Genomic DNA, 14540 nt, shown 5'->3' on the forward strand with positions numbered 1-14540 from the left:
AAATAAAATCTTAAAAAAAAAAAATCCTTATCCTCTAGAGATACAAACTGAAACATTCACAGGTGAAATGTGATATTTGGGATTCACTTTGAAATGGTATTGGCAGGTGGGGGATTGAGACGAAATAAGATTGGCCAGAAAGTTAGTAATTGTTGAAACTGGGTAATGGGTGCACAGGGGTTTGTTATACTATTGTCTACTCTTTTTTTTTTTTTTTTTAAAGATTTTATTTATTTGACAGAGCACAAGCAGAGGGAGAGAGAGGGAGAAGCAGGTTCCCTACTGAGCAAGGAGCCCGATATGGGACTCGATCCCAGGACCCTGGGATCATGACCTGGGCCGAAGGCAGCCGCTTAACCGACTGAGCCACCCAGGCGTCCCACTATTGTCTACTCTTATAGATGTTTAAAATGCTTCATACTGAAGAGTTTTAAATACAAATGAGTACAATGAGTTGTCAATACTGTCACATGTCCTGGCTCATGCTAAGCCTCAGAAAAGGAGCTAAAAATCTGAGCAATGTGTAGCTTCTGTGGCCACTCGATTCTCCTGGCAAGTCAGTGCCTCCCCATGGGCTGCTGCAATAGTTCAGCCTGTATGTTGGGTCTTTATAACATGTAAAAAGATTAAAATGACAAAGTGTCTTCTATTTTAAAAAAGGACTTCACTGAAATTTGAGAATCTACTAAGTAGAAGGCACTATGCCCAGCACCCCAGGGGAGCCCTCAGTGGGAAGACACAGCCCCAGGCTCTGGCAGGGAGGAGCCGGATGTTAACCTAAAGGAGGGAGACAAACCAACATCCTGCTAATAGGGGTGCACGGCCAAATACATAATACACAAAAGGGCATCAGAGGAAGGACAGCTCTGCCAGCTCAGCTCATTGCAGAGGAACGCAGGCAGGTTCTCCTGAGATGACTTGGAATTAAGACTGTCAGCTAGGACGTTGGTAGCAATGAAGAGGGGATCTCCTGGCTGAAAGGATGGCTGGTGCAGAGATCTGAAGGGGAGTCTGAAGGGCATGTGGTGTGCAGAGGGGGAATAAAGCAAATTAGGCAGAAGATGGGTCAAGGCCCAGGTATCAAAAGAGAGGGAGAGAGGGACGGGGCACCCAGCTGGGCAGGGCAGTGAGGGGTGAGCCCAGGAAGGCCACACGCTGTATTTCGGGAAGACAGTACCTACTGCAGCTTCAAAGGACAACACAATCTGGCAGTGTCCTATGCAAGCTCAGCAATGCCAATAGCCCTCTTCTTGGTTTAGGCAATGGCCCAGCAATGCAGATCAAATGGTGTGAGTCAAGATTGTTAAATCGGCCTTCAGTGCGCGGAGGTGTGGTTGAGCATGTGATGAGGTGTCAAGACGAGTGGAGCTTAGTGATCAGGACTCTTAAGAATGGAAACAGACGCGGGAAAGAGTCCCATGTAAAAGAAAAAAACATAGAGTACCCAGCATGACCCTGAAACTCATCGACAGTTTGCTTCATGTGTCTGATTATGAAAGGAGCCTCTTAAAGCCACATCTTTGTGTGGTGACACCTGGTATGTGTGTGATTCCCCACACATCAAAGCTGCCAATTTCAATTCTATTCAGGGTGTTTCTTACCATCTCCTACTCCCTGTATGTCAGTTTACAGTGGAGTGTATTTCTCTCCTCCTAGGATAAGCAGACATTGATCTGGGTTAAGGAACCCCACACCCTTTTCACAGACCTGTCTTTCTTTCCTGACACAGTTTGCCAACTATACCCCAGAAGACTATAGGAGGCATGGGAGGGGCATGCTTGAATACCCAGCTCCCTGCGAGCTCCCCCATGGCACTGTGTCTGAACCTGCTGGCCTTTTACTGAATGGCCAGGATGCGTATGGATATCCCTCCTCCCCTTCCTCCTCCACGCAGTGGTTTTATGATGGATGGTATGCATGTCCATCTCCCACACTACGTTATAGATTGTTGGCCCTCAATAAATGATACACCCAAAGCTGGTATAATGCTTACTGTCACAAATGTTCCGGACTGTTCATCAGGCCCCAATCTTGGATTAACAGACCCTCCCCAAAGAAGGCACAAGCTGAAGAACTCACATCAGACATTCCATCAAAGGCACAAAAGTACTTGCAGAGGAAGGAAGAACATGTGGCAAGTGCACTGCAGTCATGTGCAAAATCAAGTCACCAAAGGGTCTCAGGGAAGGTCTAGATGACAAAAGTGTCTACGAAACAATAAAGGGACAACCACTGTGGCCGGAGGCTCCGAAGAGAAGGCCCTCAAGCACACAGAGCAGCAGGCCATGCCCATATCCTGCAAGACTGGCATGTGTTTTCTCTGATAGGCAGTAAGAAGCCACTCTGCCACTCAAAGCCAAATGTAAGCACTCACTCTCCCTGAACCGGAGTGAGTGTTGGCCCTTCCCTGTGCCTGACATCACTGAAGTCTGCAAGGAGGAAGGAGGTCAGAGCTATGCAGAAAAGAATTAACACAGCTGGGCTGAGGCCACTTATCCTTTGAAAGATTTGCCCTGGGCTGGCATCTGGGAGTCTGGGTTTCGAGAGGGCTCCCCCCACTCGCTAACTGCTAAAGGTGGCTCACTGTGCCTAAACTACTCACACAAAATCTCGGTCTACGCTGAATACCTGCTTTCATTCTGGCAATCTGGACGGTGGGTATATGCCAGGCAGACGGTGCCCACATGGTCAGCCCCCCAGTAAAAACCATGGCCACCAAGTCTCTGATGAGCTTCCCTGGCTGGTAACATTTCACACGTGTTGTCACAACTCATTGAGGAGGAACTGAGCATGTCCTGTGTGACTCCACTGGGAAAGGACCCTCAGAAGCTCGTGCGTGGTTTCCCCAGACTTCACCCCATGCCCTTCTTCCTTTTGCTGATGGTGATTTGCCCCCTTTTACTGTAATAAAGCACAGCTGTGAACACGGATAGATGCTGAGTCCTAGGAGTCCTCCTGGCTCCTTATGGAACCTAGAGGGTTAGTCTTAGAGATCCCAACACAGGTCCCCAGCAAGAGGTCTCCCCCACAAAGAGGTGCGTGGAGTCCATGAGCTGCCCCTTGGTGCCATCCGTGAACTCCCACTTCCTTCCTCCATATATCGGAACAATGCTCCTGGCCTGCACTCCTCACTGAAACCGTGAACTGGAAATCGCTCTGACATCTGCAGAGAACCCCACAGATGTGAGGGCCTGTTATTTGATTGGATCTAATGTTTTAGGGTGGAGGCATCACCTCTGATCCATGGCCTGCTTCCCACAGGGTCTTGCACATGGAGGGCCTGCAAAAGCAAACCTTCCGGTGCACAGGAAACTAGTTGAAGGAGCTATAAGATCAAGAAAAGCCCTTTTAAAGCTTTACTTTCGTTCCCCATTCCTCCAACGACCACCACACTTTACAAAGTGAAAAGTCATCCTAGGTATATACAGACCATAAGCACAAACACTTGCAACCCTATGGAAATATGAAAGTAGGACCACAGAAAGAGGCTACTGTTTCACTGAAGAGCCTACTTCAACACAGTTGAATCTGTCAACATAATATATCCAGATAATCTGCATTTCATAACTATAGCTTTTCTGGCACTAAAGGCTTCAGCCGGCAATCTCCCACTTATCATCCCAATCTCATTCGAGCAAACAAGTTTTTGAAACTGAAAACAAATTAAGAAAAACCCAAGTTTGGCATTAACCTACTTGGCTCCCTGAAATCTCATAAAATTGCAGGCAATTCTCATTCATTCACTCACTCTTCCATTCAGATTAGCCAAGCTACTGAGAACATATCAACAGCAAAGCACCTGCCAGGCTCCATGCGGAATACAAAGAAGATGCTGAACTTGGCCATGGTGTTCCTTTTGTACAAAAGCTGTCTGCAGAGATGCCCACACGGGCACCCTGTGCGTGTGTGGCTCCCAGAGAAGGAAGACAATGGCCCTTGGATCAGTCAGGGGCCACTGTGGGTATTTCAAACAGGAGAAAACCAATGCAGGGAGGGATGTATGAACAACATAAGGGACGCAACTGTTGAAAAAGAAGCCTGGAGAAGACAAGGCAAGTCCAGGGCCATTGGGTGGGGAGCTAGCACCACAGTGGGGACGCACTGTCCAGCACAGGGGCTGGAAGCTGGGACGCCAGTGGAAGGCAGACCTGAACCACAATGTGGCCCTAGGAACGGAGAGGAGGGACTAGAGGAGAAAGACAGGCAGGGCTCGCAATTCCATCTGATGTCAGAATAGAGAAGGAGGAGGCAGCAAGCATGGCTCAGAGGTTTTCAGCTATTCATAGAAAGAGAAAAGTTAGCAGAAGGAACAGGATTGGTGCGGAAAATTACAATCGGTGTCACTAGACCTTGCTAAGAACATTGGTGTGTACTGGGTTCCTCCAAAATATGCTGCCAATCCACTCACAACCTCTTTGCCACACCCTTCTGCTAAATGTTAAGAAAATACACTTCAAGCAAATGTGGACACGTTATCAGCCTGTGCATTCCTTTTCAGCCTCCTAATGGTCTTATAGTATGAAACACTGGATGATATTTTAAAGTAAAGCTGAATCCAATATGATAAGGCCACCATCTTCTAGGGTGGAGACCCCAGTGGCTTAACCTGCAGACTTGCATCCTCAGGGACACTTTGCAACTGGAGAGTCTTTCCCATCCCCGTCCTTTGAGTATTACCTAAAGTGATGTTGAGAACACTACTATTTCCTGGCAGCCCGTCTCCATGAGAATTTGCCTTTGAGAGATGGTCTCACCGGAAGAATGAGTACATGATCCATCCTAGAGTCAAAGAGGTCTTGGTGTGCCAACTTCTCTTACCTGACTTGGTACCACCCCACAATGGGCCCAGCTCACCACATGTTCAGTGGTCTTCCTCAGCCAGAAGACTTTCAAAATTTACTCTTACTTGACCGAAGTCTTCTTTCTTACAGACCCAGGCTAATTTCTTTGAAGACTTCCTTGCTAACTGGCCTAGCTATGCCTACCTGCCGTAGATCAGTCTGAACAACAAATAAATTAAAACAAATGCTTCTGTTTGAAATCGTTTGCTGGGAAACAAACATCATTTATAGTGTCACCAAATAGGCAACTGGTATAAACAAAACAGAATTTTGCTTAACCAAATCAATGTTGTCATTAATGTGGAGAAAGCTCATGCGTGGAAAACTCTAGCCCTAAGAACTTGCTGAAGCGATACCTTTGAAAATTCCCCATCACTTATGAATTTTTCCTTAATGTAACATGTAATCACATGTTCTCTATGAGATAAGAACTGGGGATAAATTTTTTTAAATGGGAACTAATAACCAAAAGACCACATTCTCTTTGTTTGTGTCCAAAGAGACATATGACTAAGCATGTCAGCAATAGAATAAGAATCTCATCTCCTGTATTTATTTAGATTCCTAGCACATTGTTGGAAAGAAGTAAAAACCTGCCAACAGTTACCAATACTTCCCCGAAATGGGTTTCTATATGTGACAATATTTACAAAGAGCATTTTTTTAATCCTGATAATAGGACTGTTACCAAGCCCAGCTGTTGGCACTAGGTACCTTCTCCTTTAGAATAAACTTAAGTGATCAAATGAGTTTCTCAAGCAAAATCCAGGGCGGAAGTACCTGAGAAAGCCACACATAACAGAGAAATTCTAATCTAAACCTCCACTGATTTTCCATTAAGGTACAAATAATGGGGATAGAAATTCAGGTCAAGACTACGAGACACCATAGTACACCCATCAATGCAGACAACAGCAAGTGTTGCAAAGGATATAGATCCATAAAATCTATTAACTGCCGGTGGGAGTATACATTGGTACAACTGCTTTGGAAAACAGTTTGGCATTATGTAAGGTGAACCTTCACATTCCTACAACCCAGCAATTTCACCCAAGAGAATCTCCTGCATGTGTACAAGAACTGTCATGGTCAGCCATCGAGAGGAGAATGCATAAATAAAAAGTGACACACTCACGTCCTGGACTGTTATAAAGCCATCAGAATAAGTCCCCCCAAATCATATATTGTACAATACCCTTTTTTATAAAGTTAAAAATGGTTGAAATGAAAACTATGGGGCTTTTAAAATTGCATATAGATGCGATAAAACTGAATAAAAAGGAAAGAAAGAGGACAGTGACATAAATTTGGGATGGTGGTTACCCCAGAGTGGGGCAGGCTGGAGGATGGGAGAGGGGAGAGAGCACAAGAAATATGTGCCCACATTTTCTCTGAAGATATTTCTCTGAACACCAGGCTTCACTTAGTTAAAAAAAAGAATAATAAAATAAAATTAGAGTGGTCTTTCCAAAAGGGAAGCTTGCAAGGGAAATGGCTCTGATTTCTTCTCCACCAGGCGCATCACCCTACCAGGTTAAACCTGGCTCTACCTGGCCCCTAAGGGAGAGAGATCATGAATAAAAATTCTCTCTGTCTTCAGCTCACAAGCACTTGAATTTTGCCACTCTTCTGGCCACACACACTTGGAGAACCACTGAGAGGGGCACCTGGGTAGCTCAGTTGGTTAAGCATCTGCCTTCAGCTCAGGTCATAATCCCAGGGTTCTAGGATCGAGCCCCATGTCAGGCTTCCTACTCAGTGGGGAGCCTACTTCTCCCTCTCCCTCTGCCTGCCACTCTCCCTGCTTGTGCTCACTCCCTCTGTGTCCAATAAATAAATAAAATCTTAAAAAAAAGAAAAAAAGAACCACTGAGAGCTGGGGTTCCAGACAGGGTAAGAAGAGAACACATATGTACAGCACCGGGAACAGACAGAGCCCACATAACCCACCCTGCTGCCATCAGAACTATGACCCACAGGGCTGGAGGGCACTCCGTCCTTGACCCCAGCAGGCAGGATGGCCCTGTCTGGTCTAGAAGGCGGGATTCAGACCAGAAGCAGGGACAGGAGAGCAGTGTCAAACAACTGAAGTACTGAGAAGCACAAGGAGGGGCAGACCAAAGGGTCCTCCAAAAGGCACAACGGGGTACAAGAAAGAAGTGGCAGTTTGGGCTCCACCTCAGAGGGGCCTCTTCTGCACTTGGAGACTCACCCATCTCCCCTGGCATCTGGGAGCCACCCACAAGTGAGGTGCCTCTGGGCGAGCCATGGAAGGTTTGTTCGTTTGGTCTCGGTTTCCTTTCCTCTAAAATGGGAATGAGGACATATTCATGGAAAGACTCACATAGGACTAAATGATGGCACAGGGCTGTCCTAATGTTGGGAATCATTCATTCCACCCAGACAAGTCAAGCAACAGTTCTGCCCACCTTGGAGTCTAGAAATGTCCAAAAACAAAGCAACCGAGCTGGATTGTGCAAGCACACACACAAGAAACTTGCTCCCAACCCCTTCATCCCCCCAAACCAGTATCTGTGCCCACAACCTTATCAGCAAGCAATAAGAATTTTTCTTGCTGCCCAGAGAATCTGCACATTTGAGATAACCTTGAAATGCCAACTGTCTACACACAGTTATTTTAGAGAAAAGAAATTGGTAAACCTTTGCTCTTTCTATTAGAATAAAACAAAAGAAAAGTGCATGAGATCAGGTTTTACTTCCGCTAGAACTGTGGGACCCTATACTCATAAACATTACCTTGACCCCTCTAGGTTAGTCGTACCTGGTAAATACAGATAACAATGTGAACTCGAGAAAGTGGGCATTAGGACACAGATCTGGGACAGGCACAGACTGTGGGTACAACAGGCCCAGGTCAGAATCTCTCCCCATTGCCGATGGGGCCAGTGACTTCCGACAAGCTACATCCTCCTGTCAAACCTCAGAATCCCTCGACAATCCTGGAGCCCACCTCACAGTGTGGTTGTGAGGATGAAGTGAATGTAATATAAAAAAGAGTGTGTGGTCCACAGCCGACAGTGACACATTTATAGCAAATCACAGATGATCCCTACCACTGCATGTCTTGGTGAAATGTTTACACACCTGACAGAGAATGGTAAGTGGGATAAAAACACCCTTTGGAAAAGAATCATTTCTTGTTTGGTTGCCTAACTATAAGAATGCTATGTTCTGTGTGATCTGGAGGGTGCAGCTGAGTGGGCTGAGGGGCACCAAGATACCACATGAGAAAGGCACATGAGAAATACTTGTCAGTTTTCTCCCCTGCCAGGAATTAATGACAGTGGTCCCCATTTGGGAGTGGAAACCATCATTTAAGTTCAGTGGAGCTCCCCAATTGTCAGGGGCATCATAGACTCAACCATCCTCCAGAAGCTGTGTTCCAAAAAGGCGAGGAAGGATCCTACAAACCCTATAGTGAGCAACCTGAAAGGATACTGCCTGGCCAAGTGAAGTGACCAAGGTGACCTGAGTTTCACCAAACAGCAAGGCAGGGCCCTCCTGTCTGCAAAGACAATGGAGCAGTGCTTCTCAGACCGTGGTCCAGAGCAGCAGCATCTGGGAACTTGTGAGAAATGTCAAAGCTCAGGTCCTCCTAGACCCACCGCATCAGAAACTCGGCAGAGAGGCAAGTACTTTATGTTTCAACAAGTCCTTCAGGGAATTCTGATACCGGCTCATGTTTGAGAACAAATGGCGTAGGGTGACCTGAGATCTCAAAGTTGAAACCAACCATCCCCAGGAAACATACTAAGGCACTAGCCAGTTAGAAAAGAGAGAAGCCTCTGGTATCTTTCTCCCTTTCATCGGGCAGCTAGTACTAGCTATCTCACCACTGGACTTCAATTTTGAATCCCATGCTGCTTCTGCAATAAGGAAGGTGCCAGTGGGATGCTTCTGGTTCTCCACAGAATGCTAAGATGGGCCCCTAAAACGCAGGTGCTGTATCTGATACATCTGGACTGCTGCCAGTGGGTTCCAAGGACTGAACAAGGTGATTGTTCCCCTCAATCCCTAACACAATGATCTTAGCTCCTGAACCAGAATCAAAGACTGGGGAACTGACACTGGTTGGCTGCCCCAAGGTTCCACTACCCCCAAGACCAGAGGGGCCCTGAGGCCCCAGATCACTCTCTCACTCCACCTCCCCACTCACTCCTGAAACCCAAGCTGGTCAGGGGTCTTGTCCACTGGGGGCTCCCCTGTCAGAGGTCAGGACCCCCAGCCCTTGGAGGTTAGTCAGAGATATTATTTCTCCCGCTAAAGTCCATGTTCCCAAACATCCCTAAGCTAGTGGCAGTGTCCTCCAACCCCACACACCCTCTGTCACCATCACTGCAACATCACCACCCTCCAACCTCAGATGCCCCAGTGTGGCACGTCCATACCTGTAGTAAGACAGCAGACCATTGCTGAGCACGAACCAACGGCGCTGGTAGCCTTTCAGGTAGTTGGTCCATTTGAGCAGCCAGCCCTTGAAGCTGTCCAGAGGCAGTAAGACCTTGGGCGCAGCGGAGGTCGCGCCAGTCCCTGACATTGGAACCCCAAGAGACGCCCTCACCTGTCCGGGTCGCAGCAGGGGCGGGGGCTTTGACGCCGGCAGCGACCCCGGCTCGGGTTTGGTCCAGGGCGCGCTCCCCACGACTGGCCCCAGGGCCGGCAGCTGCTCTGATGAGGCCTTGGGGCAGGGCCCAGCCCCTACACTGGAGCCCAACTCTGGCCGGGGCCCTGACCCCCGCCCCAAACCCAGCAGCAGTTCCGTTCCCTGTTTGGACTCTGGCCTTGGCTCGGACGTCTTCTCAGGCTCCAGTCTTGGCACCGGCTCAGAAACGGGCTCCGACACCTGTTCCGACACCGGCTGCCGCTCGGGCTTCGGCACTTGCTGGGGCTGAGGCTGGGGCTTGGGCTGGGGCTTGGGCTCCGGCCCGGGGCCAGGCGTGGAAGCGCTCATGCTCGGCGCCGCCGTGTGGCAGGACAGGCAGGGGACAACCGTGAACAGCGACGAGAGTCCGCGGGTGCGGCCGCCACAGCCGCCGCCTCGGCACAGAGCGGCCGCTTTCCCCATAGAGCCCGCCGACCGGAGCGCGGCCGAGTCGCGGGGAGGGGGAAGCGGGAGGCGGAGGCCGGGGGCGGGGCCGGGGGCGCCGTCACGAGCGCGCGGCGCGGGGCGGGGGCGCGCGCAGGTCTCCTCGCGGCCCCGTGCGCCCCGAGCCGCCAGCGCCAGCCGGCTGTTGTCCTTCCCGCGCGCAGCGGGCCGGAGCTGGACCTCTGTCCCTCCCGTGTGTCGCCAGCGCCCGGCTCAGGTCTGGCCCTTGGAAGGCGCCCTGGAAACACCTGTGGCGCTAGAGCTTCGTGGGCGGGCGACGCGGAAGGGACGGCGCGCTTTAGGCCACCCTCGCTGCCTGCCTCCCAGCCCGTGCCAGGCGCTGGGGGAACAATGACGAATGCGGAGCCCGCCGGCTCGCAGCGCAGCTCTGCCGGCCGAGCCCAGCGCCGGCGCTCCCCAGTCCGGGGTGGGTTCCCTCTCCGAAACCCAGGAGATCGCGGTGTGGGGGAGCAGGTGCCGCGTTCGGAAACCACAAAATGCTCCCGAAGCACCGGGGCCCAGCCGGATGACGCTAAAAGCTGAGGAGGACGCCCACCGCCCCCCATGGGAGCCATTACCTGTCTGTGGGTCCTTACTCGAGGATCAAGCTCAGTGGCCGAAGTCACCAACGCCTCCACCTCCTGAGCAGGCTGGCCTCTAGTTCATGACCCGGCACTTCGCTGCCAAGTGGCGACATAGTTCAGGCTCTTTAAACGAATATGGAGTTTTTGTAAACCGGGCGTTTTAAGTATAACAAGGGACATCTGAAAGCGGAGTTCTTAACTTGGACCTCCTGGATATCCCTGGGTAATCCTGGCTGGCAGTCTATGAAGCTTCTGCAATCGTCTGCTGAGTTTTATGTGTCTGTGCAATTTTCTAGGGAGAAAGTCCACGGTTTTCATGAGATTCCCAAAGGAGTCTGTGATCCCAGAAAGGTTAAATATTTTAAAGACTATCCTAAAGGGAAAGGTCGATGGTTACCACAAATAATGGAAAATACAAGTGGAAATGTTGGCTTTGGGCCTCCCACCCAGACCCTTTCATCTCTAGACCTCTGTGCAGGCTCCCCTCTACTCATCCTAACGAGTCTTACGCTCCCTTTGCCCACTGTTCTTTCCTGATCTTTGCTTGTGACAAGACTGCCTGTGCAGGGACCAGCCTCCTACACAAAGTGATAGCCTGAGCCCAGCATGCTGGAATGTCCTAGAAACAGGTGGTGCAGGCACTCCCCAAACAGAACTCCTTGGCATCTTTGCTGGTGACTGAGACCCTTTCCTGGGGCACTTGCCCCTGAATGGTGGTCTTACCTGCAGATTTTTGTGAGCTCGGGAGTGCAGAGACCTGCCTATCTTGGTATATCATGTAAATACAAAGATGGTCTCAGTTTGAGTCAAGGAAAAGTGGTTGTCTCTGAGAACTGGGCAGCTGGGGGATGGAGTTGGGGTGCCTGCTCTTCACTTACACCCTTTGAACCTTTGGAATGTTTTAAGTGTGTGTGTTTCACCTATTCAAAAAGTAATAATAATTGTTTCAGTTCATCCCAAGGAAGCTTATTGGAAATTCAGTTTTCCATCTGCATCTTCCTAGGATTCTGAGTCAGTAGGTCTGGGGTGGAATCCAGGAGCATGCATTTTAATGCGCTCCCCCAGAAACCCTCCCCAGGGTTTCTGATGTGGGTGGATCATTGACCACACTTTGATGGACAATGATGTGAAGGGAAAATCTTGGGCTTTGGCGTCAGATCCACTATGGAAATCCCAGCCCAGCCACTCCCTAGCTATGGGACCTTCAGCCACCTCACTGAGCTTCCTCTTGCTCATCTGTAAAATGAGGATAATAATCCCTACCTCACCAGTTGAGAGTAATAAAATCATGTATGTAAAGCACATTTGGCATAGTAGATGCTCCCGTACCTATTCTCTAGTTATATAACTAGAGGGGTGCTCTGTGAAATGTTCGTGAAATGAATTAAACAGAGGCCAGAGCAGAAAGAGATGAGACCAAGATTAATAGGCTTGGAAAACAGCCACAACAATGGGAAAAGCTCAGTGCTGGCTAGGTATGTGCCAGATGTGTTTGCAACCCAAGGAAGGAAGCCAACTATTAAAAGTTTAATGATATGTTTTGACTGCTGCAATAAATGGATAATAGGATCTAAGTCAGCTGCCAGAGTGAGTGAAGAAGGTATCACAGAAAGGGCAAGGTTTGCACTGAGTCAGAGGGGCAGGGAGTGGAGCGGCATTCAAGGCAAAGGAATCAGCATGCACAAAGCCCCAAATCAGGAGAGAACACCTTGTCTGAGAAGTAACAAAGAGCTCAACATATTTGAAAGAGCAGGGCAGGAGATGAAACAGGGAGCTAGGTGGACACCACACAATCAGGAATACCCTATATCCTACAGAAAGTGAGCCTCTTGGGCACTGGGATCTCCTGGGAGATTTTTTAAATTTAAAATGCCAGATTCCACCTGCTGGAGAAATGGATGTCTCCAAGTCTGGAGCAAAAAATATGCAAGATGAGCCTGCCTGAGACATTGTGTCACCTCCAGAAAGTAAAGAGGCCATTAAGGACTTAGAAGCCAACTTCAAAGGGGCTTTCACAGGCCAAGGACGGGACAGCTTGAACATCCACAAGAATAATGATTACAATGGGTCAAAACATCAAATATATGAAGATCTATAAGTTTGATCCACAAATTCCTAAAGTTGCATAAATCAAAACAAAACAAAACAAAACTTCATTGGTTGCCTTTGATGACCAGGACCAATTCATTATTCTGAAAACTGATATTAAGTCTGTATCCTTCCTTTCTTATACAAATTCTATCTATAGTAACCAAAGAGTTTATGGGGGGAAAATCTTTAGAAAAGAACTGACTAATGAATGCAGAAGGAATAATAAAATTAGAAGAAAAGGTCATCTTTTGGCAACCCTAAATGAAATAATGGGTCCAGGCAACGATTATCAAAACTTCTAAGTGATGGGGTAAATGGGGAACTTCATAAAGAACTGATCAGACTGACATCAGCTGAATCTACAGATCTATCTTCCATCACCAAAAATGCAATGACAGGACATTATGTGCCTCTGGATGTGACCCAGTAGGAAACAGATATGAAGTAATTTTACTTCTCCCCTCCTCTTATCTCCAAAAAAGCCCCTAAACCTGAACCTAATCCAGCTTGCAGCCTGATCGGTGTAAAAGAAATGCAGGGGACAGAGGAACATGCTGAGTGACCCAAGGAGTCAATCAGTCAAATTCACAAAATAGGAAAATCTATATTCAAATGACCTATTATATTCAATAAATACATGGCCTAGGAAAAAAAGATGGGAAAAGGAAAATGTTATCCATTTTAAAAAGACTTAAGAGAGGGCGCCTGGGTGGCTCAGTTGGTTAAGCGACTACCTTCGGCTCAGGTCATGATCCAAGGGTCCTGGGATCGAGTCCCACGTCAGGGTCCCCCTGCTCTGCGGGGAGCCTGCTTCTCCCTCTGCCTCTGCCTGCCACTCCCCCTGCTTGTGCTCTCTCTCTCTGTCAAATAAATAAATAAAATCTTAAAAAAAAAAAAGACTTAAGAGACATATCAACCAGATGCAGTATGTGAACCTTGTTTGGATCCTGATTCAAACTAACCAACTGCAAAAAATATATTTCAGGGACAATTGGGTAATATTGAACAAAGAGTGGGTTTTAGGGAATATTAAGAAATTATTTGTTATATGTGTTATAATGGTATTGTGATTTTTTAAAAAGGATTTATCTGTAGAGATATATTCTGATGTCCTTCTGGGTGAAATTATATATTTGGATTTGCTTTCAAATAATATGGCTTTTTAAAAAATGAAGTGGGTGGGGAGCAGAGGAACAACGAATGGCCAGGGGTTGACAGTGTTAAAGCAATGTGATGGGTACACATGAGTATATTATATGGTTTTCTCAGCTTTCACTTTTGTATAGGTTTGAAAATTACCACAAAACGCTTTTGTTTTACAAATGTTGGGCCTTTTACAAACCTCGCCTCCTACCTTTCCAACAACCCTGTAAATTCCCCCATGTTTCCTTAAGAGGGAATCGAAGTTCACAGAGCTAAAGGCCTGCCTGGAGTCACACCATGGACAAATGGGGAGCCAGGTTCAAACAGAAGGTTCTCTAGCCCCAAAGCCTGTCCACCTGTGTCATAAGAGAACAGAGACACCAGACACTTGTCCCCAGACAGCTGCCTCCCGCCCCCAAAAGAAGCCTTGCTAGGCTGCCCCTGCAGACCTTAGGAGCGGGAAAAGCTTAAGAGTGATAATCAGTGAAGGGCCTGTGGGTGGGAAGACTCTGGGATAGCTGATCCAACCTCATGGCACAGAGCTGGTCACAGCCACCATTTCCACCTGAGGTCAGCCCAAGGTCACATTGCTAACTGGATAACAACCCAGGCCTTTCAGGGCACCTGGCTGGCTCAGTTGGTAGAGCATGCAACTCTTGATCTTAGGGTTGTGAGTTCAAGTCCCACATTGGGTGTGGAGCCTGTTTAAAAAAAAACAAAAATAAAACAAAACAAACCCAGGCCTCTCTGTTCCCATTGGTCTTCGTTCAAAAT

The 14540-nt window shown here is 48.1% G+C and overlaps 1 protein-coding gene across 2 annotated transcripts in view; it reads right to left on the minus strand.

Annotated features, from left to right (window-relative positions):
* Positions 1–9927, minus strand: part of OSBP2 (oxysterol binding protein 2) — a 134200-nt gene extending 124273 nt beyond the window's left edge. For both annotated transcript variants that reach the window (XM_081801800.1, XM_081801799.1), the window contains exon 1: positions 9251–9927. In XM_081801800.1, the coding sequence (XP_081657926.1) occupies positions 9251–9927 (677 nt within the window). The remainder of the gene's footprint in view (positions 1–9250) is intronic.
* Between the last annotated feature and the right edge of the window lie 4613 nt (positions 9928–14540).

Source organism: Leptonychotes weddellii, chromosome 13 (genome assembly GCF_054177405.1).
Source record: "Leptonychotes weddellii isolate Sample4059 chromosome 13, ASM5417740v2, whole genome shotgun sequence".
NCBI lineage: Eukaryota > Metazoa > Chordata > Mammalia > Carnivora > Phocidae > Leptonychotes > Leptonychotes weddellii.